This window comes from Apteryx mantelli, chromosome 2 (genome assembly GCF_036417845.1).
Source record: "Apteryx mantelli isolate bAptMan1 chromosome 2, bAptMan1.hap1, whole genome shotgun sequence".
Lineage (NCBI taxonomy): Eukaryota > Metazoa > Chordata > Aves > Apterygiformes > Apterygidae > Apteryx > Apteryx mantelli.
The window spans coordinates 171,666,957-171,686,117 of NC_089979.1; the positions used below are offsets into that span (position 1 = coordinate 171,666,957).

General features: G+C 65.1%; 3 protein-coding genes across 3 annotated transcripts in view; 2 read left to right on the top strand and 1 right to left on the bottom strand.

The window, feature by feature from the left end:
* Window positions 1-759: 759 nt before the first annotated feature.
* Window positions 760-7,399, top strand: LOC136991354 (D-serine dehydratase-like). Its single transcript, XM_067292224.1, has 8 exons — window positions 760-888; window positions 1,841-1,998; window positions 2,085-2,365; window positions 3,806-3,992; window positions 5,553-5,674; window positions 5,765-5,954; window positions 6,023-6,128; window positions 7,228-7,399. The coding sequence occupies exons 1-8, from the start codon at window positions 760-762 to the stop codon at window positions 7,315-7,317; spliced, it is 1,263 nt and encodes a 420-aa protein (XP_067148325.1). The 3' UTR covers window positions 7,318-7,399.
* A 1,426-nt stretch (window positions 7,400-8,825) lies between these two features.
* On the top strand, window positions 8,826-14,262 carry LOC136991426 (tumor necrosis factor receptor superfamily member 16-like). The gene is made up of 6 exons (XM_067292554.1): window positions 8,826-9,225; window positions 11,700-11,835; window positions 11,942-12,310; window positions 12,405-12,582; window positions 12,681-12,826; window positions 13,910-14,262. The coding sequence occupies exons 1-6, from the start codon at window positions 9,166-9,168 to the stop codon at window positions 14,212-14,214; spliced, it is 1,194 nt and encodes a 397-aa protein (XP_067148655.1). The 5' UTR covers window positions 8,826-9,165; the 3' UTR covers window positions 14,215-14,262.
* An 873-nt stretch (window positions 14,263-15,135) lies between these two features.
* Window positions 15,136-19,161, bottom strand: part of SETD2 (SET domain containing 2, histone lysine methyltransferase) — a 58,620-nt gene continuing 54,594 nt past the window's right edge. Inside the window, exons 18-21 of the mRNA XM_067292225.1 lie at window positions 17,689-17,800; window positions 16,297-16,377; window positions 16,088-16,189; window positions 15,136-15,570 (exon numbers count right to left, since the gene is read on the bottom strand). Of these exons, the coding sequence (XP_067148326.1) occupies window positions 15,409-15,570; window positions 16,088-16,189; window positions 16,297-16,377; window positions 17,689-17,800 (457 nt within the window). The 3' untranslated portion in view covers window positions 15,136-15,408. The remainder of the gene's footprint in view (window positions 15,571-16,087; window positions 16,190-16,296; window positions 16,378-17,688; window positions 17,801-19,161) is intronic.

The following is a 19,161-nucleotide window of genomic DNA, read 5'->3' on the forward strand; positions in this document are numbered from 1 at the left end:
CAGGCCTCAGCTCTCGGGCGCTCTCTTCCCGAGTGTCCCGAGCGTGGGAGGTCTCTGCAGCCGTTTTTCCGCACGTCTCGAGTGCGGCAGGGCTCGGCAGCCCTCTCCCCGCGTGTCACGAGCTGGCCTCAGGTCTCAGCAGCCGTGGGCCCACGTGTCGCGAGCGGGCTGGGCCTCAGCTCCTGGCAGCCGCCTACCCACGTGTCACGAGCACGGGGGATCTCAGTAGCTGTTTACCCACGTGTGACGAGCGGGCTGGGCCTCAGCCCTTGGCAGCCGCGTTCCCACGTGTCACGAGCGCGGGGGGGGCTCAGCTCTTGGCAGCAGTGCACCCACGTGTCCGGGGGGGGGGCGGGGAGAGGCTCGGCTCTTGGCAGCCCTGCACCCACGTGTCACGAGCGCGGCGGGCCTCAGCGGGGCCTCTGCGAGCCCTTCAAGGTGCAATTCTTCCCCGGCGCCGCCCGGATGCCTCCGTCTCCTGATGCCCACGGGAGCGGGGCTCGGATCCCGGCTGGTTCCCCGGCCCGTGGGAGCTGGCAGGCTCCGTGCCACCGCCGCCGTGTCCTCCGCTGCCCCGGCCACCCCCGTGGGGCCCCGCGGCCGCCTGTGCCCTCTGTCCCCAGCCGCGCCGGGCTCCGGTGCCCGCGGCGTCACGTGGTGCCCGTGCCAGCCCCGCTCCCGCCCGGCAGCCAGAAGGGCCGCGGGAGCCCGGCAGGCGGGCAGGCGGCAGCGACGCGGGCACGGCCGAAGGGCGGACGGATGGACGGAGCGGGCGGCGGAGGACGGGGCGCCCCGGTGGCACCGGGAGCCGGGCCGCGGGTGTCCTCGCCGGCGGGGGCTGCGGCGCTCGGCGGGGAAACTGAGGCGCTCGCCACCGAGCCGCAGCAGGTGCCGGAGCCGGGCTGGGAGCTGGGAGCAGGGCTGGGAGCAGAGCAGGGAGCAGAGTGGGGTGCAGGACTGGGAGCAGGGAACAGGACTGGGAGCAGGGAGCAAAGCAGGGAGCAGGGCTGGGAGCAGAGCAGGGAGCAGAGTGGGGTGCAGGTCTGGGAGCAGGGAACAGGACTGGGAGCAGGGAACAGGGCTGGGAGCAGGGAACAGGGCTGGGAGCTGGGAACAGGGCTGGGAGCAGGGCTGGGAGCAGGGAACAGGGCTGGGAGCTGGGTGCAGGGCTGGGAGCAGGGAGCAGGGCTGGGAGCAGGGCTGGGAGCAGGGAACAGGGCTGGGAGCTGGGTGCAGGACTGGGAGCAGGGTGCACGGCTGGGAGCAGGGCTGGGAGCAGGGAACAGGGCTGGGAGCTGGGTGCAGGGCTGGGAGCAGGGAGCAGGGCTGGGTGCAGGGAGCAAAGCGGGGAGCAGGGCTGGGAGCAGGGTGCAGGGCTGGGAGCAGAGCAGGGAGCAGAGCGGGGTGCAGGTCTGGGAGCAGGGAACAGGACTGGGAGCAGGGAACAGGACTGGGAGCAGGGCTGGGAGCAGGGCTGGGAGCAGGGAACAGGGCTGGGAGCTGGGAGCAGGGAGCAGGGCTGGGAGCAGGGCTGGGAGCAGGGTGCAAGGCAGGGAGCAGGGTGCAGGACTGAGAGCAGGGTGCGGGGGGGGGGAGCAGGACTGGGAGCTGGGTGCAGGGCTGGGAGCAAGGTGCAGGGCTGGGAGCAGGGCTGGGAGCAGGGTTGGGTGCATTGCTGGGAGCAGGGAGCAGGGAGCAGGGAGCAGGGAGCAGGGCTGGGCGCATTGCTGGGCGCGTGCCAAGGCGCAGGCAGCGCACAGGGCAGGGTGCAGCCCCGGGTGGCCAGCGCGCGCCCCCATGTCCCCCTCCGTGTCCCCCCGTGTCCCCACCACCACCGCAGCAGGGCAGCACGTGGCTGGGCCGGCGCCTGGAGGAGCTGCCCACGCCGGCGCTGGCCGTGGCGGAGGCGACGGCGCGGCGCAACGCCGAGCGCATGCTGGAGCGCTGCCGGGCCCTGGGCGTCCGCCTGCGGCCCCACGTCAAGACCCACAAGACGCTGTGAGTCCCCCCGGTCCCACCCCACCGCAGTCCTCCGTCCGCCGGCGCCGCGTCCTCGCTCACCGTCGTCCCCCAAAATCCCGCAGGGAGGGCGCCGCGCTGGCCACCGGCGGCACGCGCCGCGGCATCGTGGTCTCCACGCTGGCCGAGGCGCGCTTCTTCGCCGCCGCCGGCTTCGACGACATCCTCTACGCCTACCCGCTGCCCGCCGGCCGCCTGGAGGAGTGCGCAGCGTTGGCCGAGCGCCTCGACGCCTTCCAGGTGCTCCTCGACAGCCCCGGCGGCCTGGCCCTCCTGCGCCAGCGCCCGCTGGCCCCCGGCAAGCGCTGGCTCGTCTGGCTCAAGCTGGACTGCGGCAACGCCAGAGGTAGGGTCAGGGCACGGCGGGTTGGTGCCCGCGTGGGTTCCCCCCCAAAAAAAAACCCCTTTTTCACACCTCCGCTGCAAGGATGCTCCATAGGGAAGGTGTCCCCGTGGCCTCCAACCCAACATCTCAGCCAACGTGGGGCATTCGAGCCACCAAAACCCCTTTTTTCACACCTCCGCTGCAAGGATGCTTCATAGGGAAGGTGCCCCACATCCTCCAACCTCAACATCTCAGCCAACGTGGGGCATTCGAGCCACCAAAACCCCTTTTTCACACCTCTGCTGCAAGGATGCTTCATAGGGAAGGTGTCCCACATCCTCCAACCTCAACATCTCAGCCAACGTGGGGCATTCGAGCCCCCAAACCCCCTTTTTCACACCTCTGCTGCAAGGATGCTCCATAGGGAAGGTGTCCCACATCCTCCAACCCCAACATCTCAGCCAACGTGGGGCATTTGAGCCCCCAAAAACATTTTTTCATCCCTCTGCTGCAAGGATGCTCCACAAGGAGAGATGTCCCACGTCCCCCCCCAACCCCAAAGACCATGGCCCCAGCATCTCCACCTACATGGGTTGTTCCAGCCAGCTCCAGCGTCTCAGGAGCTTATGGATCATGACCAATCTCGTGGGTCGTCTGTGTCCCCCAAAACCCATTTTTCATCCACCTGCTGCAAGGATGTTCCATAGGGAAGAGATGCCCATGTCCCCCCCCCAACCACAAAGCCCGCAGCCCCAGCATCCCAGCCAACGTGGGGCATTCGAGCCCCAGAACCCCCATATTTCACCCCTCCGCTGCAAGGATGCTCCATAGGGAAGGTGCCCCACATCCTCCAACCTCAACATCTCAGCCAACGTGGGGCATTCGAGCCACCAAAACCCCTTTTTCACACCTCTGCTGCAAGGATGCTTCATAGGGAAGGTGTCCCACATCCTCCAACCCCAACATCTCAGCCAACGTGGGGCATTCGAGCCCCCAAAACCCTCTTTTTCACACCTCCGCTGCAAGGATGCTCCATAGGGAAGGTGCCCCACATCCTCCAACCTCAACATCTCAGCCAACGTGGGGCATTTGAGCCCCAAAACCCCCTTTTTCACACCTCCACTGCAAGGATGCTCCATAGGGAAGGTGCCCCATGGCCTCCAACCCCAACATCTCAGCCAACATGGGGCATTTGAGCCCCAAAACCCCCTTTTTCACACCTCCGCTGCAAGGATGCTCCATAGGGAAGGTGCCCCCATGGCCTCTAACCCCAACATCTCAGCCAACGTGGTGCATCCGAGCCCCCAAACCCCCTTTTTCACTCACCCCCTGCAAGGATGCTCCATAGGGGAGAGATGCCCACATTCCCGTCCCATCCCCAAATCCCACAGCCCCAGCCAACGGGGGGATCATTTGAGCCCCACGTCCCGTTTCTCCCCCCCCTCTCCGCGCGCCTTGCAGCCGGCATTCGGCCCACCGACGCCGGCGCCCTGGAGCTGGCGCGGGCCATCGCGGAGGAGGCGCCCGCCGAGGTGACGCTGGTCGGGGTGTACGCGCACTGCGGGGACACCTACCGCTGCGGCGGCGTGCCCGAGATCCAGGCCGTCGCCCGCGCCACCACCGCCGCCGTGCTCGACTTCGTGGCCGCGTGAGTGGCCTCAGGCCAGGCCCCCCCCCCCCCCCTTTCGGGTTAAGGGACATGCCCAAGGCCATCCGGGGCCGCGCCACGCTTCCCTCTCTTTTGTCCTCATCCTGCCCCAAAATGTAGAGTTGGGGGGGGAGGGGGGGTCAGTGCAGGGGTGTCACTGGTGATGGGCAGAGTTAAGGGGATTTTCTGTTTTGGGGGGGGGGGGGAGCTGCCACCGGGATGCGCTCGGCGGCCGGGCGATGCCCAGCACAACCACCCCGGCGGCGGTGGGAAGGACCGGGGGGGGGTGCAGAGCCCATTCCCCCACCCCCACCCCGATAAATCCCAATTTCCCCCCCCCCGGCGCACCCCCCCCCCTTTTTATTTCCCCCCCCCGCGATGCAGCCTCAGGTCCGGCACATCTGGACGCCGCCCGGCACATCTGGACGGTGCCCGGCACAGCTGGAGGGCGCCGCCGCCGCCCGCGAGGCGGACACCCCCCCCCCCCGGCCACCGTGCCTCAGTTTCCCCACGGGGGCCGAAGCCAGGCGGCGTTGGGGGGGGGGGGACGGGACACGAGGAGAGGCGCGGGGTGGGGAGCGCTGGCGCGGGGCCAGGAATCTTTCGGCATTCCTCGGGGCCCTCCGCCGCGCCGCTGTATTTACGGGCGCCGTCGGGCTCGGCTTAGGTTTCGCCGGGCTGATGCTCTCCAAGCGTCGGGGCCGGGGGGGGGGGGCTCCCGCCTGCTCCCGGCCCCCCGCAGCGGCCCCCGCACCCCGGCGGCTGGGCAAGGGGGGGGTCCCGCACCCCAATCCCAGCGATTCCCACGCCCCCAATCCCAGCGGTTCCCGCGCCCCCAATCCCAGTGGTTCCCGCGCCCCCCAATCCCAGCGGTTCCCACGCCCCCAAATCCCAGCGGTTCCTGCACCCCGACCCCCGGCACTTCCCGTGTCCTGATCCTTGTGGTTCCCGCACCCCACTTTTGGGTGATGGGGGGGTCCCTGCGGGCACGGAGCAGCCCCAAACCTGGGTACTCAGGGCCGACCTGATGCAGCGGGGTTCCCCCGATCCTGGCGGTTCCCACACCCCGATCCCGGCAGTTCCCACACCCTGACCCCAGTGGTTCCCATGCCCCAATCCTGGCAGTTCCCACGCCCCGCTTTTGGGGACACTGGGACCCACGGGAGCGGAGCAGCCCCAAACCCAGGTCCTTGGTGCTGACCTGATGCAGAAGGGTCCCCCAAACCTGACTGTTCCCGCACCCCGATCCCGGCAGTTCCCGCACCCCAACCCCGGCGGTTCCCACGCCCCACTTTTGGGGACACCAGGCCCCACAGCAGCCCCAAATCCAGGTCCCTCATGGCCAACCCGATGCAGCAGTGTCCCCCAACCCCGACCGTTCCTGCACCCCATTGCCCGGCAGTTCCCGCGCCCCGATCCCAGCAGTTCCCGCACCCCAACCCCGGCGGTTCCCACGCCCCCACTTTTGGGGACACCAAGCCCCACGGGCGCAGGCTGCCCCCCCCAACCCGAGGGTGCTCCCCGGGCTCTTCGGACGGCGGGATCCGGTGTCCCCGACAGGCTGCGGCAGGCCGGCGTGCCGTGTCCCCAAGCCGGCATCGGCTCCACGCCGTCCTGCAGCCACCCGGTGCCGGAGATGAGTCAACTCACGGAGCTGCACCCGGGCAACTACATCTTCTACGGTGAGCAGGGTGACACGGAGGGGGCCACCGGGGCTTCGTCGCCCCCCCCCCGTCCGAGCCCTGCTCCGTCTGCTTCCCCTTCCATCCCAGATCTCCAGCAGACGCTGCTGGGCAGCTGCCGGCCGGAGGACGTGGCGCTGCGCGTGCTCACCCGCGTCGTGGGCCACTACCCGCACCGCAACCAGCTGCTGGTGGACTGCGGCTGGACGGCGCTGAGCCTCCACGGCCAGAGCCAGCTGCCCACGGGCTTCGCCGCCGTCGAGGGGCACCCCGAGCTCAGGTGAGCGGCGGGGACACCACCGGGGACGCCGGCAGTGGCGGCAGGGCGCTGACGGGTGCCGCGGGCAGGTTGGTGGGCATGACGCAGGAGCACGGGCAGCTGGAGGCCGTCGCCGGCTCGCTCGACTTCGGCCGCTTCCCCGTCGGCAGCGTCCTGGCGCTCATCCCCTTCCACGTGAGTAGGCGATTGCAGTCGCTGTGCACCCTGTGCCGGGCACCCCATCGTGCACCTGCACCGTGCCGGGCACCCTGCGCCGTGCACCCCATCGTGCATCTGCACCATGCACCGTGCCAGGCACCCTGTGCTGTGCAACCCATCGTGCACCTGCACCGTGCACCGTGCTGGGCACCCTGTGCCGTGCACCCCATCGTGCATCTGCACCATGCACCGTGCCGGGCACCCTGTGCCGTGCACCCCATCGTGCATCTGCACCGTGCACCGTGCCGGGCACCCTGTGCCGTGCAACCCATCGTGCATCTGCACCATGCACCGTGCCGGGCACCCTGTGCTGTGCAACCCATCGTGCATCTGCACCATGCACCGTGCCGGGCACCCTGTGCCGTGCACCCCATCGTGCATCTGCACCGTGCACCGTGCCGGGCACCCTGTGCCGTGCAACCCATCGTGCATCTGCACCATGCACCGTGCCGGGCACCCTGTGCTGTGCAACCCATCGTGCATCTGCACCATGCACCGTGCCAGGCGCCCTGCGCCGTGCAACCCATCGTGCATCTGCACCATGCACTGCGCTGGGCACCCTGCGCCGTGCACCCCATCGTGCACCTGCACCATGCACCGTGCCGGGCACCCTGCGCCGTGCAACCCATCGTGCATCTGCACCATGCACTGCGCTGGGCACCCTGCGCCATGCACCCCATCGTGCACCTGCACCATGCACCGTGCCGGGCACCCTGCGCCGTGCAACCCATTGTGCACCCTGCCATGCACCCCGCCGTGCACCTGGCCATGTGCCTGCACTATGCACCATGCCACGTGCCTGCACTGTGCCCCCTGTGCCATGCACCGCGCCGTGCACCTGCACCGTGCACCGTGCCATGCACCCTGTACCGTGCACCCCAACATGCCGTGCACCTTGTGCCGTGCACCCCACCGTGCACCTGCACCACGCACCGCGCCGTGCACCCGCACCGTGCGCCCCATGCCATGCACCACACCGTGCACCCATCCCACGCGCAACACCGCGCACCCTGCCCCGCACCCTGCCGCGCACCCGCGCCAACGCCGACGCCGACGCCGCCTCTCCCGCCCGCAGGCCTGCGCCACCGCCGCCATGCACCCCGTCTACTACGTGCACACGGAGGGCAAGGTGGTGGCTCTCTGGCACCCCGTGCGCGGCTGGTAGGAGCCGAGCGGCTGCACCCATCCCGCCCGGCGCCGAGGCCTTGCACCCGCATCCGGCAGGGAATAAAGCCGCCGCTCCCGTTTCCAGGCTCCTTTTTGGCTCTTTTTTGGGGGTGAAAAAAGCGGGGTTGGCTGGCACACGCGTGGGTGCTGCTTGTGCCACCCGCATCGTCCTGGGTGCAGGGATGGGTGCTGGCGGGAGGGATGAGCCCCCCCCTCCGGGGGCCTCCGGCGAGGAGGGGAGCGGGATGGGGGCCGGCGGGGGGCGAAATCAAAAGCCGCCGGGCTTGAAAGGGCTCCGGCGAGAGGGGCCATAAAATGCAGCGGCTGCGGCGGGAGGCGCCGGGGGGCCGCGCTCGCATCCCGTCCCCCCCCCCCTCCGGCTTTGATCCTGGCCGGCTCCGCCGCGAGGGATGTCGCGGGAAAAGGGGGGGGCGGGGGGGGCCGGCACCGCGCCGGGGTGCGGGAACGCGGCCGGCACCGCTGAACGCCGGGAACCGAGCCGATCCAGCTAGATCCCGACCCAATGTGGTCCGATGTTAACCCATCCGGGGTGAACCGAACTGAGCGGAGCCGATCCGGACCCCGCTGATCCGATCCGTTCCCATCCGAACAAAACTGAACCAATCTGATCCAGTCCGAACCGAACCAGCCTGGCTGGAACTGAACCGATCCGAACCGATCTGAGCTGAACCGATCCGGTCTGAACCAAACCGAACCCTTTTGCTCCGATCCGAAACTATCTGATCTAATCTGAGCTGAACGAATCCAGTCGGAACTGAGCAGCTCCGATCTGAACCAAACGAATCTGATCCGAAGCGAAGCAAAACGAACCATCCGTTCCGAACCGATCCGGTCTCAGTTGACCCAATCCGATCCGAAGTGAGCTGCTTTGACGCAGTCCCAGCTGATCCCGCCTGAACCCAACTGAACTGATCCAGTCCCACCCGAACCGATCCGATCCGAACCGATCCGAAGCAAACCAAACCGACCCCGTTTGTCTTGATCCGACCCCCATTGATCTGAGCTGATCCGCTCTGACCCAATCCAGATTGACCCAATGTGAACCAAACAGAGCTGATCCAATCCAGACCGATCTGAGCTGACCGGAACGGAACCAGTCTGGTTGGAACAGCACTGGACTGATCCGATCTGAACCAGACCGAACTGGTCCCGTCTGAACCGAAGCAAACGGAACCGATCCGATCTGAACTGAGCTGATCCGTTCGGCTCCGAACTGATCCGGTCCGAATGGATCCGGTCCCGTCAGAACCGGGCCAGTCTGATCCAAACTGCTCCGATCCACACTGCTCCGATCCGATCCGCTCCGGTGTGAACCAAACCAGCCCGGGCCGGACCTGGAGCGACCCAACCCGCTCCGAACCGATCCCACCCGAACCGAACCGAGCCGAGGCGAGCCGAGGCGGGGGGGCGGGGCTTCTCCGGAGAAGCCCCGCCCCCTCCCCGCCTCCCGCAGCCAATGGCGGCGTCGCCCCGCCCCTGCCGGCCCGGAGCGAGCCGCGCCCGGCTGCGCTGCCGAGCCGCGCCGAGCCGAACCGAGCCCGGAGGAGCGCGGCGGAGCGGGGCCGAACCGAGCCGAGAGGAGCCGAACCGGGCCGAGAGGAGCCGAACAGAGCCGAGAGGAGCCGAAGGGAGCCGAGCGGTGCCGAACAGAGCCGAGAGGAGCCGAACTGGGCCGAGCAGGGCCGAACCGACCCGAGCCGAGCCGAGCCGAGCCGAACCGAGCGGAGCCGCGCCGCGCCCGGGGGGCGGCGCCGCGCGCGCTCCCCGCACGGAAGGCGGCGCCGCGGGTTCGCGTCCCGGTGCCGGTACCGGTGCCGGTGCCGATATGCGGCGGGGCCGGGCTCCGCTCTGCCTCTTCGTCGTGCTGCAGCTCTGCCCCGCGCAGGTCAGTGCCGGGGGGGCCGGTTGGGCCGGAGGCGGGGGGGGAGGGGGTCCGACCCCCCTTGCCCCCACCCCCAGGGTGCTGTTTCGGGGGCGCCCCGGTGCCGCCGCCCCCACCCATGGGTGCTGCTGCGGGCCGGGCGGCGGCGAGCGCCGCGGCTGAAGCGCCTCATTCATTCTTTCCAGTAAATTTCATGTCGGGATTAATGCGGAACACATTTTCCCGGGCTGGAATTAACATTTTTTTTATGCAGCCAGGCTCTGTAATTATGCGGTCAGACCATATAAAAGCTGCATTTATCCTCCTATTTCCTGGGGAGGTAATTAACATGGCATGCCTCCTTTTTTTTTGCTTTTTTTTCCTTTTTTTTTTTTGTATTCTTATTAGTTGTGACTTTGGAGGGGGAAAAACAGGAAAAAAAAAAGGGGGGGGGGGGGCGAAAAAACTGCCGCGGGTGCAGGGAGCCGGCGCAACGCTCGCCGGGCGCCGCATCGGGGCCCTTCGCCCCCCCTTTTAGTCCCGCTCTTAAGTGGCCCAGGCCTGGTTTTATCCGCAGGGAGCCAGAAACTTTTTTTTCCCCTGGGTGCATGGAAAAAAGTCGGGGCAGTTTTTTGTTTTTTTTTTTTGGGGGGGGGGGGGAACAGGTCGGGTGCGTTGGGGATGCTTTCCGGGCTTTGGGATGCCCTGGGATGACACGCGAGGCGAATGGATTGATTTTTTCTTTAATATATATCTTTTTTTTTTACTTTTTTTTTTTTTTTCTCCTTTAATTTCTCCATCCCGCCTCGCACCGGCGAGGCCCGCGCCGACTTCGGCACAAAGACGCGCCCCGACAAAATGTCTCCGTGGGAGCGGAGAGGAAAATTCCCCCCCTTGGCCCTGGCTGCTGCTCTCTCGGGCGGCCCGGATTTTTGCTAATTTTTTTGCTAATTTTTTTGCTAATTTTTTTTGCTAATTTTTTTTGCTAATTTTTTTTGCTAATTTTTTTTGCTAATTTTTTTTGCTAATTTTTTTTGCTATTTTTTTTTTGCTATTTTTTTTTGCTATTTTTTTTTGCTATTTTTTTTTGCTAATTTTTTTTTGCTAATTTTTTTTTGCTAATTTTTTTTTGCTAATTTTTTTTTGCTATTTTTTTTTTGCTATTTTTTTTTGCTATTTTTTTTTGCTATTTCTCCCCGCCACCCTCCCCGTCTTCGAGCGCAAGCGGAAGGTGCGAGGCGGCGGCGTCGCCGAGCAGCCGGAGGAGACGGGAAAAGCTCCCGGCGCTCGGCGCTGCTCCGCTGGACGCGGTTTTAGGGCAAAAAACGGCCCGTTTTGCCCTCGGAGGGAAACTCGGGCAGCCCCACGCGTGGCTCCGGGCTGCCTCGGCTCGAAGCCCGGTGCTCGGGGGGGGGGATGCAGGGTCCGTGCCTCAGTTTCCCCGCTGCTCGGGGGGGGCCCGTGCTCCTGCTCCCTGCTTTCGGGGCTGGGGGGGGCGGTTTGCTGGGGCAGAGCCGCTCCGGGAGCCGCCGCCTGCTGCTCATTAAGCGCCTCCAGCTGCCTGGTGCCAATTAATGCTTTTGTTCGGGGCCGGGGGCGGCGGGCGGGAATTTGGGAGGGGGGGGGGAATTTTTTTGGGGGGGGGGGGGGGGAGCGGCTGCGTTTAAAGGCTGCAGCCAGCTGAGCCGCCCCGGGATGAAGTCACTGAAACCCGATCGGCCGCCGAGGGCCGGGCACAGCCGGAGGGGGGGGGGGGGGGCGGTTTGCCGAGCCCTCCCTTTGCGGGGGGGAGGGGGGATTTTTTTGGGGGGGGGGTGTCCCCGCTGTGGGGGTGCATGTCCGTACCCCGGTGTCCCGTCCTCCAACCCCCCCCCCCCCAGCACTGTTCCCACCCCCAGCTGCGCTCTCCGGGGTGCGGGCACAGCTGGGCACAGCTGGCTCATGGCCCCGGGGCTGCGGCACCTTGGGGCTCCCCGAGGTCCCGTCCCCCCCCCGTTTTTTTGGGGGGGTGCTCCCAAAGTCGCACAGGAGGCGGGTGCCACCACCCATCCTCGTGCCCCCCCCCATCGTTCAGCTGCCCCCCGCCTCAGTTTCCCCATCTGTGCAATGGGGCCAGCGCAGTTTCGTGCCGGGAGGGAGGGAAGGGCCACGGTGTTGGCGGGGGGGGGGGGGGGGGGGGCTGCGGCGGCGCTTTTCCAGCTGTGGAGCAGCTGGAGGCAGCAATGGTGGGGGAGTGGCTGGGATTGGAGGGGGGGGGCCACCGTGCTGCCCCCCCACCACCACCCCTAGCCGGCGACGGCCCGTCCAGCTGTGGGGCAGATGTTCGCCGTGCCGGCGCCAGCGGGGCTCGCCGGGGGGGGGGGGGACACACAACGTGGCAGCGGTGTCCCCGCGGCGAGCTTTTCCGGGGCAGGGGGGGAAACTGAGGCAGGGAGCATCCCATCATGCCCCCCCCCCCCAAAATCCCGGCGCTGACGCCCCCCCTTCTCGCCCCGCAGGTGCCGGCGCGGAGCCCCGATTGCCCCAGCGGCGCCTACACGGCGGCCGGCGAGTGCTGCGCGCCCTGTCCGCCCGGCTTCGGCGTCGCCGTGCCCTGCGGCCGCGAAGACACCCAGTGCGAGCCCTGCCACGACAGTGAGTGTCCCGTCCCCCCCCCAAAAAAAAATACCCCCCCTAAAAAATACACCCACATTTGCTCTGGCTCAATCCCCCCCCGTTTTGCCCCCCGGCGCGGCGGCAGACCGGACCTTCTCGGCGGTGAGCAGCGCGGCGGAGCGGTGCCGGCCCTGCACGGCGTGCGCGGCGGTGGCGCGGGCGTGCACGGCCGGCGGGGACGCGGTGTGCGCCGGCCGATGCGCCCAGGGTCACTACCTGCCGCCGGGCGCCGCGCCGGGCACCCCCTGCTCGCCCTGCCGACCCTGCGGCCCGGGCCACGGGGCGACGCGGCCCTGCGGCCCCGCGCACGACGCCGAGTGCCGGCCATGCCCGCCGGGTTTCTTCTCGGAAGAGCGGAGCGCCGAGGCGCCGTGCCGGCCTTGCCGACCGGATTGCGGCGCCGGAGAAGTGATGCTGCGCCCTTGCGGTCCCCGTTCCGACACCCTTTGCATGGGTAAGCGGCACCCGGGTTTTTTGGAGTGAGGGGGGAAACCGAGGCAGGCGGCGCCCAGAGGCCACTGTGATGGCCTCCGTGCTCCCGCCGGCAGATAAGGAGCTGCAGATCCTCAAGCGGGTCCCGGCGGCGCCCAACGCTTCGGCCGCCGCCGCCGCCGCCTCCGAGTTTGCGGCGCCCGAGGAGGACGCCGGCAAGAACATCATCCCCGTCTACTGCTCCATCCTGGCCGCCGTGGTGGTGGGGCTGCTGGCCTACGTGGCCTTCAAGTGGTAGGTGCACCCCCAACGTGGGGGCTCCCCCCCCCCCCTTGCATGCAGATGGGACCCAGGCGTCCGGGCCGGGGCGGGTGACGGCGCTGTCCCCGCAGCTGGCACACCTGCAAGCAGAAGCAGCAGCTGGCCAAAGCGCGGGCCGGGGAGCTGGGACCGGCGCCCGAGGGCGAGAAGCTGCACAGCGACAGCGGCGTCTTCCTCGACACCCACAGCCTGCAGGAGCCCCACCAGCTCGGCAAGGGTGAGCCTTCGCTCCGGCACCTGGTTCTGGGGGGGACAGAAGCATCCAGATGGGGCTTGGGGAGCACCCATGGCCCAGGGAGCAGAGGGGTGGCGTTGGGGGGCACCCATGGCCCGGGGAACATCTGGATGGGTTGAGGGACACCCATGCCCAGGGGCCACCTATGCCTTGGGGAGCACCTGGGCAGGGTTAGGGAGCACCCGTGTCCTGGGGAGCACCTGGATGGGTTTGGGGAGCACCTGGGGTGAGGGAGCATCCAGATGGGGTTGGAAGCACCCATGGCCTGGGAACACCCATGTCCTAGGGAATACCCCTGCCGTGGAGAGCACCCATGTCCTAGGGAGCATGTGAAAGGGGTTGGGGAGCACCCATGTCCTGGGGAATACCCATGTCCCAGGGAACATCCATGTCCCGGGGAGCACCCATGTCCTGGGGAGCATCTGGATGGGTTTGGGGAGCACCCATGACCTGGGGAGCACCCACATCCTGGAGAGCATCTGGATGGGGTGGGGGAGCACCCACATCCTGGGGAGCATCTGGATGGGGTGGGGGAGCACCCACATCCTGGAGAGCATCTGGAAGGGGTTGGGGAGCACCCATGTCCTGGGAAACACCCATGTCCCAAGGAGCACCCATGTCCTGGGGAACACCTGGATGGGGTTGGGGAGCACCCATGTCCCTGGAGAGCATCTGGAAGGGTTTGGGGAGCACCCATGTCCTGGGGAGCACCTGGATGGAATTGGGGAGCACCCATGTCCCTGGGGAGCATCTAGAAGGGTTTGGGGAGCACCCATGTCCTGGGGAGCACCTGGATGGAGTTGGGGAGCACCCATGTCCCTGGAGAGCATCTGGAAGGGGTTGGGGAGCACCCATGTCCTGGGGAGCACCTGGATGGAGTTGGGGAGCACCCATGTCCTGGGGAGCACCCGGATGGAGTTGGGGAGCACGCACGACCCTGGGGAGCCCCTGGATGGGGCCGGGCACCCCGGGGGGGCTCCCGGAGCGACCGTGGGCACAGCCCCCCCATCCCACGGGTGCCCATATGTGTGTCCCCCCCCCCCCCCCCCCCCCCGATCCCCGCAGCACCCCGACCCGAGGGCCGACCCTACAGCGCGGTGGCGCCGGCGCGGCGCGAGGAGCTCGAGCGGCTGCTGGAGAGCGGCGGCCCCGGCGGCGATTGGCGCGCGCTGGCCGCCCGCCTGGGCTACGAGGACGAAGCGGTGGGCGCCTTCGCCCGGGGTCAGGCGCCCGCCCGCACCCTGCTCGCCGCCTGGGCGGCCGCCGAGGGCGCCACCGCCGAGGCGCTGGGCCAAGCCCTGGCCGCCATCGGGCGGCACGACGCCGCCGAGCGCCTGGCGGCCCCCGCCGACGCCAGCTCCCTCGTCTGAGCCCGCCGCCGCGCCCCTTATTATTTTCTTTTTTTAAAAAAAAACTGATTTTTGTACTTTTTTAGGGGGGTGGGGGGGCATTTCGGGGGGGGGGGACGCACGCCTCCCGCCCCGGTGCATTAAACAGCCAGACGTGCCGTGGTCCGCGTGGTTTGTCCGGGGGTGCGCGGGGAGGGGACGCGGGTGCACCCGCGCGCAGAGCCGCAGGCACCTATAGATGTATAGGTGCACGCGGCCGTGCTCACACGCGTGCCGGCGCACGTACCTGCAGGGGGGGGGGGGCAGGCACGTATGTCCGTGCCCGGCCGCGCTGCGGGCACATCCATATGCACACCCATGCGCATATATGTGCATATATATATATATATGCAAGCAGATGCATAGGCCAAACCTGCACTTATAGGTGCAATCGTAGGTGCAGGCGCGCGTTGGCGAGCACGCAGCCCGTGTCACGAGCTGGGTGGTGCTCTGCGGCGGTGGCGCTCGGGACCCCGCGCTTTTCCCCCCCCCACCACCACCACCCCGTGGTGCCCAAGCGCCTCCCGGGCCGGGGTAGGGTCTCGATTTCCTTTTATTTTTATTTTTTTTTAATTTTTTTTCTTTTTTTTTTCTCTCTCTCTTTTTTTTTTTTTTTTTTTACATAAAAAGTTCAGTAAAAATCGGAGAAAGTAAAATGATTTTAAGCAGTAAAATCAATCTTATCAACAGAGCACGAGGCCCGCCGGGAATCCAGAGGCGGCCTGTTCCTGAATATTTACATGAAAACAGATTAAACCATTGCAGAACGAACCAAAACGGAGGAAAAAAAAAAACCCCCAAAAACCCAAACTATCCTTACAAAGTGTTCCCGTGATATCAGCACGTGTTGGGCTAAAAGTGGGGTCAGGGGGGGGAAAAAGAAAACCCAAAACGAAACGGAAGAAAAGAAAAATTCTCAATATATTCACATATACGTTAAAATATAATACAGATCCTGGTGAGGCGAGAGGGGCGGCGCGGGCACCCAAGGGTGGCGCCGGAGCGGGACGGCTCCCGCTTCGCTCCTTCGGCCACCGGCTGCGGCTCGGTAAAAATTCACAGGTTGGCGTCTACCGCGAGAGTCCCGGTGGCCGGGGCGCAGGGCTGGATTCGGCGCCGCGGCCACCGCGGGCTCGCTCAGGTGTCACCAAAGGCGCGAGCGGCCGGCGGGGTAGTTTACTCCAAGTCTGTGTCCTCTTTGGGTTTGTAGATGGCCCCAAATTTCTGCATGTACTTCTTGATGTACTCCTTGGTTTTGTGCTTCACGTTCTCGTTGCACTCCAGGTCCTCGGGGTTCTTGCAGTATTTCAGCTCCTTGTTCATGACGCCGTGAGTGAGCTGCGAAGGGAGAGCGAGGTCAGGGTGCTGCGGGCCTGGCCACCACGGGCTGAGGTCCAGGCCACCATGCTGGCCACCACGGGCTGAGGTCCTGGCTACCACGCTAGCTATCATGGGCTGAGGTCCTGGCCACTGCGGGCCAAGGTCCTGGCCACCACGCCAGCCACCACGGGCCAAAGTCCTGGCCACCAAAGGCCAAGGTCCTGGCCACCATGCTGGCCACTGCGGGCCAAGGTCCTGGCCGCTGTGCCAGCAACCACAGGCCGAGGGCCTGGTCACCAATGGCTGAGGTCCTGGCCACTGTGCCAGCCACCACAGGCTGAGGTCCTGGCCACCACGGGCTGAGGTCCTGGCCACTGTGGGCCAAGGTCCTGTCCACCACGGGCTGACAGCCTGGCTGCCAAGGGCCTGGCCACCACGTCAGCCACCACAAGCCGAGGTCCTGGCCACCATGCCAGCCACCTCAGGCTGAGGTCCTGGCCACTGTGGGCCAAGGACTCTTGCCGGGAAGCCCTACCTTGCGCGCCAGGTGCTTGAAGTCCTCCGTGGTGGTGATCCTCCCCACCTTGCAGTCGGGCTTGCGGTAGGGGTTCAGGCACTGCACGATGAACTGCGACATCTGCGGAGGAGGCGAGAGGCGTAAAGCGTGGGCCGGCGCCGCAATGCGCCGCGCCAACCGTCCCGCCGTCGGGCCACCCCTGCCCCAGCCCCGTGGTGGACACTCACTTCTTTCCTGAACACTTCTTTGCTCTTCTTCGCTAGCTCGCTCGACGTGTCCGCTTCCGCCGTTTTGGGCTTTTTGGAAGACTGCAGGGGAAAGTTTGGGGGGGGGAAAAAAAAAAGACGTTAGAAAATTCATCCGATTTATGGGCGTCGTTTTTTCCGCCCCTTCTTCCCCACGGGGTGAAAGCGGACGCGGGCGCCATCGCGTTGGAGCCTCGTTGCGCTGGAAAAAGGCGCAGGCCAACGCGGACACGTTTTTTAGCACGAGGATCCTGCGCCGCTGTGACTTACCCCGGGCAGGGATTAGCCATGCCAGAGAGGCGGAGGAGCCGGCGCGGCTGCGCAGCGCCGTACGGAAGAGCCGCCTTAACGCACCTGCATCGATTCCTCCGTTAATCCCCGTACGGCTCCGGCCTCCTGCCGCATTTTTCGAATGCCGTTCGCAACCCGCGCGCCGAAGTGGCAGGCAAGCGCGGAGAAATGGGAAGCGATCAGCAGCCGCCGGCCAACCCTTCCCGTCGGGCTGAAACGCGCCACGGAAAACGGGCTGAATAGAGGCGTTTGCCCTTCTTTCGGTCCGAGCGATTTGGGGGCTTCGCGAAGCTTCGCGAGCTTCCCGTTTTTTTTAAGGCTTCCTGGGTTTTTTAAGGCTTCCTGGGTTTTTAAGGCTTTAACGAAGTGAGGCACCTGCGCAAGGTCAGGCCGGGAATTCTCCGCGCGCGACCGAAAGCATCCCCAAAAGCCATCCCAAAAAAGGTTCAACGAGCCTCAGAAAACCCTCAGCGACGGGGTTATTCGCTCCTTTACCCGCCGGCAGCTTCCCGAGGGTCCACGAAGCGAAGGGGGGGGGACGCAGGCAGCGCACGCACGAGGCAGATCCGGAGACGGAAAAATGGCTAAAAGCCTGGATTCCTCCGCAAATTCGCAGGGGCAAACGCGCAGCAGCTGAGCCGTGGGCGGCAGATTGGAGTTCAGCCTCTAATTAAATTTTTTTTCTTTCTTTCTTTCTTTCTTTTAACGGGGAGATAAATATTTGCAAATAATGTCGTTCCAATGCAATCCCAGCTGAAGTTTGCCGGCGCGTCACGGGGATCGCGTTAACCCTCGGGATGCTGGCAGCACGCGGGAAGAGTCCATGGAAAAGCTGCCACCGCAGGGTGGTCCTTGCACGGCGGGAGAGGGCACCCACCGCCCTCGGCATCGAGAATGAAAGCGACGCCGTAGCGTCAACGGGAAAACGAACCCGGCCTGCAACAGGCTGCTCCGGAGGCGGAGGATCGCTGCCGGAGCGGTGCAACCCGCGGACCTTGCTTTCCCGCGGTCCTTGCCCGAGACCTCCCCCCTCCTTGCGACGAAAGCGTGAGCGGAGTTAACGTTTCCAAAGCCGTGACTTACCTTCATCGGGTTCTCATCGTATGTTGGGGTCCCCAGGTCCATTTCTGCTTCGTGTTCAAGGCTGGCATCGTCCCCGGGGCTGTCCCAAGTAGGAGGATCCCACTGGGTTTGCCTGGAGGGAGAGACACACGGCTGTCACCCATTTCAAAGTAACCGTACAAGCAGCACCTGCTTATTCGCTAGTTGGATCAGCACCCACGTGTGATTCATCTCCCAAGCAGCTGTGCTGGTACAGTGGAGAAGAGACTTTTCTTTGAGAAAAGCAACAAGGATGAGCAACAGCCTGAAAGGATCAACGGACTGACGACGGGAAGCTCATCCGTACCGTGAACGAGGCTGAACGTTGTTCCAGTAGCAAGCTAAGAGCTTAGCGGAGCTCTCCCCGGCAAGGCGCACGGCACGAGGGAGGCACCAGTCCAGCGAAGCATCTCGGATGAGATGGAAGAAGCCAGCGTAGCTTGCTTAGACTCGTACGCCAACGAGCGCGGAGACACACCATACTCAAAACAGGGAAAGGATGGAGAGATTTGGTCTAAATTCTCTCAAGGTGGAAAGAAAAAGCAGCCAGCAAAGGTGTTTTGTGTCACCCTGGAGGTGAGGACAGCTGCTGAAAGGAGGAGAGCGGGCGGCCACCAGCATGGAGAGCAAACACGGGCTGGTGCCGGGGAGCACGCCTGGCCGTCGGGGAGGAACACAAGCCAGGGGAAATTGGGAACAGCAGGACAGATCGCTGTCCTTGCACGACTTCGGTATGGTCCCGCAGGGCCCGTACAGGACTCCCCAGGAGACAGCAGGAATCGCTGAAAAGCGGATTAAACAACAGGGACGTCAAGAGCTGATCCTCACCAGCCCGTCGGGCGCGGAGGTGACCTAACGCAGCAACTATTTTCCGCCTCCAACTCGGTGGCTGCGGGGAGCCAGGACTTTCCCTACGATACAAAGAAAACCTGAAAGCCTGCATCAGACGGAGTCGCTTCTTTGAGCTTCTCGGGTTTTTTGACCCATAGTCAGAAACCTTGTCGCGCTCCAAGACTTGTTGTCTTTCAGGAAAAACTCTGGGGCTTGTTTCAACTAGCCCGTTGTGTTTTTCGCCATACTACTTAATACTCCAGATGCTACTGCCTATTCCTGAGGGCAGACAACTGGATTTTATTTGATTGGAAGGTACTTGAAACATCAGGAGAAGAAAAGTGTGTTGACAAGTCAGATTTCTTTTCCTCTGCTGCACTGTCCTGTCTTAAGATATGCAATTAGAAGAAGCATTTTACAAAGACCTTCTAGCAGGCACGCTCCTAAAACGTTCCAGATTAACCATAATCAGTTAATGGGCTTCTCAAGTAACGGCGGAAGGTTCACGAAGGAGGTGTTCCTCGGCAACAGGTAAGGCTCCGTCGCGTCTCCTCGTTTTAGAGGGAGACTGCCAAACCACAGCACAAATCCCAGCTCAGCGTAAATGTTTTCTTCTTTTTCCTG

What these genes read in the sequence shown, in the direction of transcription:
- LOC136991354 (XM_067292224.1), top strand. Translation starts at nt 760, where the DNA reads ATGGACGGAGCGGGCGGCGGAGGACGGGGCGCCCCGGTGGCACCGGGA. An exon ending in TCGCCACCGAGCCGCAGCAG is followed by an intron (nt 889 to 1,840) that starts GTGCCGGAGCCG and finishes CCACCACCGCAG; the next exon opens with CAGGGCAGCACGTGGCTGGG. An exon ending in GGGCAACTACATCTTCTACG is followed by an intron (nt 5,675 to 5,764) that starts GTGAGCAGGGTG and finishes CTTCCATCCCAG; the next exon opens with ATCTCCAGCAGACGCTGCTG.
- LOC136991426 (XM_067292554.1), top strand. Translation starts at nt 9,166, where the DNA reads ATGCGGCGGGGCCGGGCTCCGCTCTGCCTCTTCGTCGTGCTGCAGCTC. An exon ending in TGCAGCTCTGCCCCGCGCAG is followed by an intron (nt 9,226 to 11,699) that starts GTCAGTGCCGGG and finishes CTCGCCCCGCAG; the next exon opens with GTGCCGGCGCGGAGCCCCGA. An exon ending in GCCTACGTGGCCTTCAAGTG is followed by an intron (nt 12,583 to 12,680) that starts GTAGGTGCACCC and finishes CTGTCCCCGCAG; the next exon opens with CTGGCACACCTGCAAGCAGA.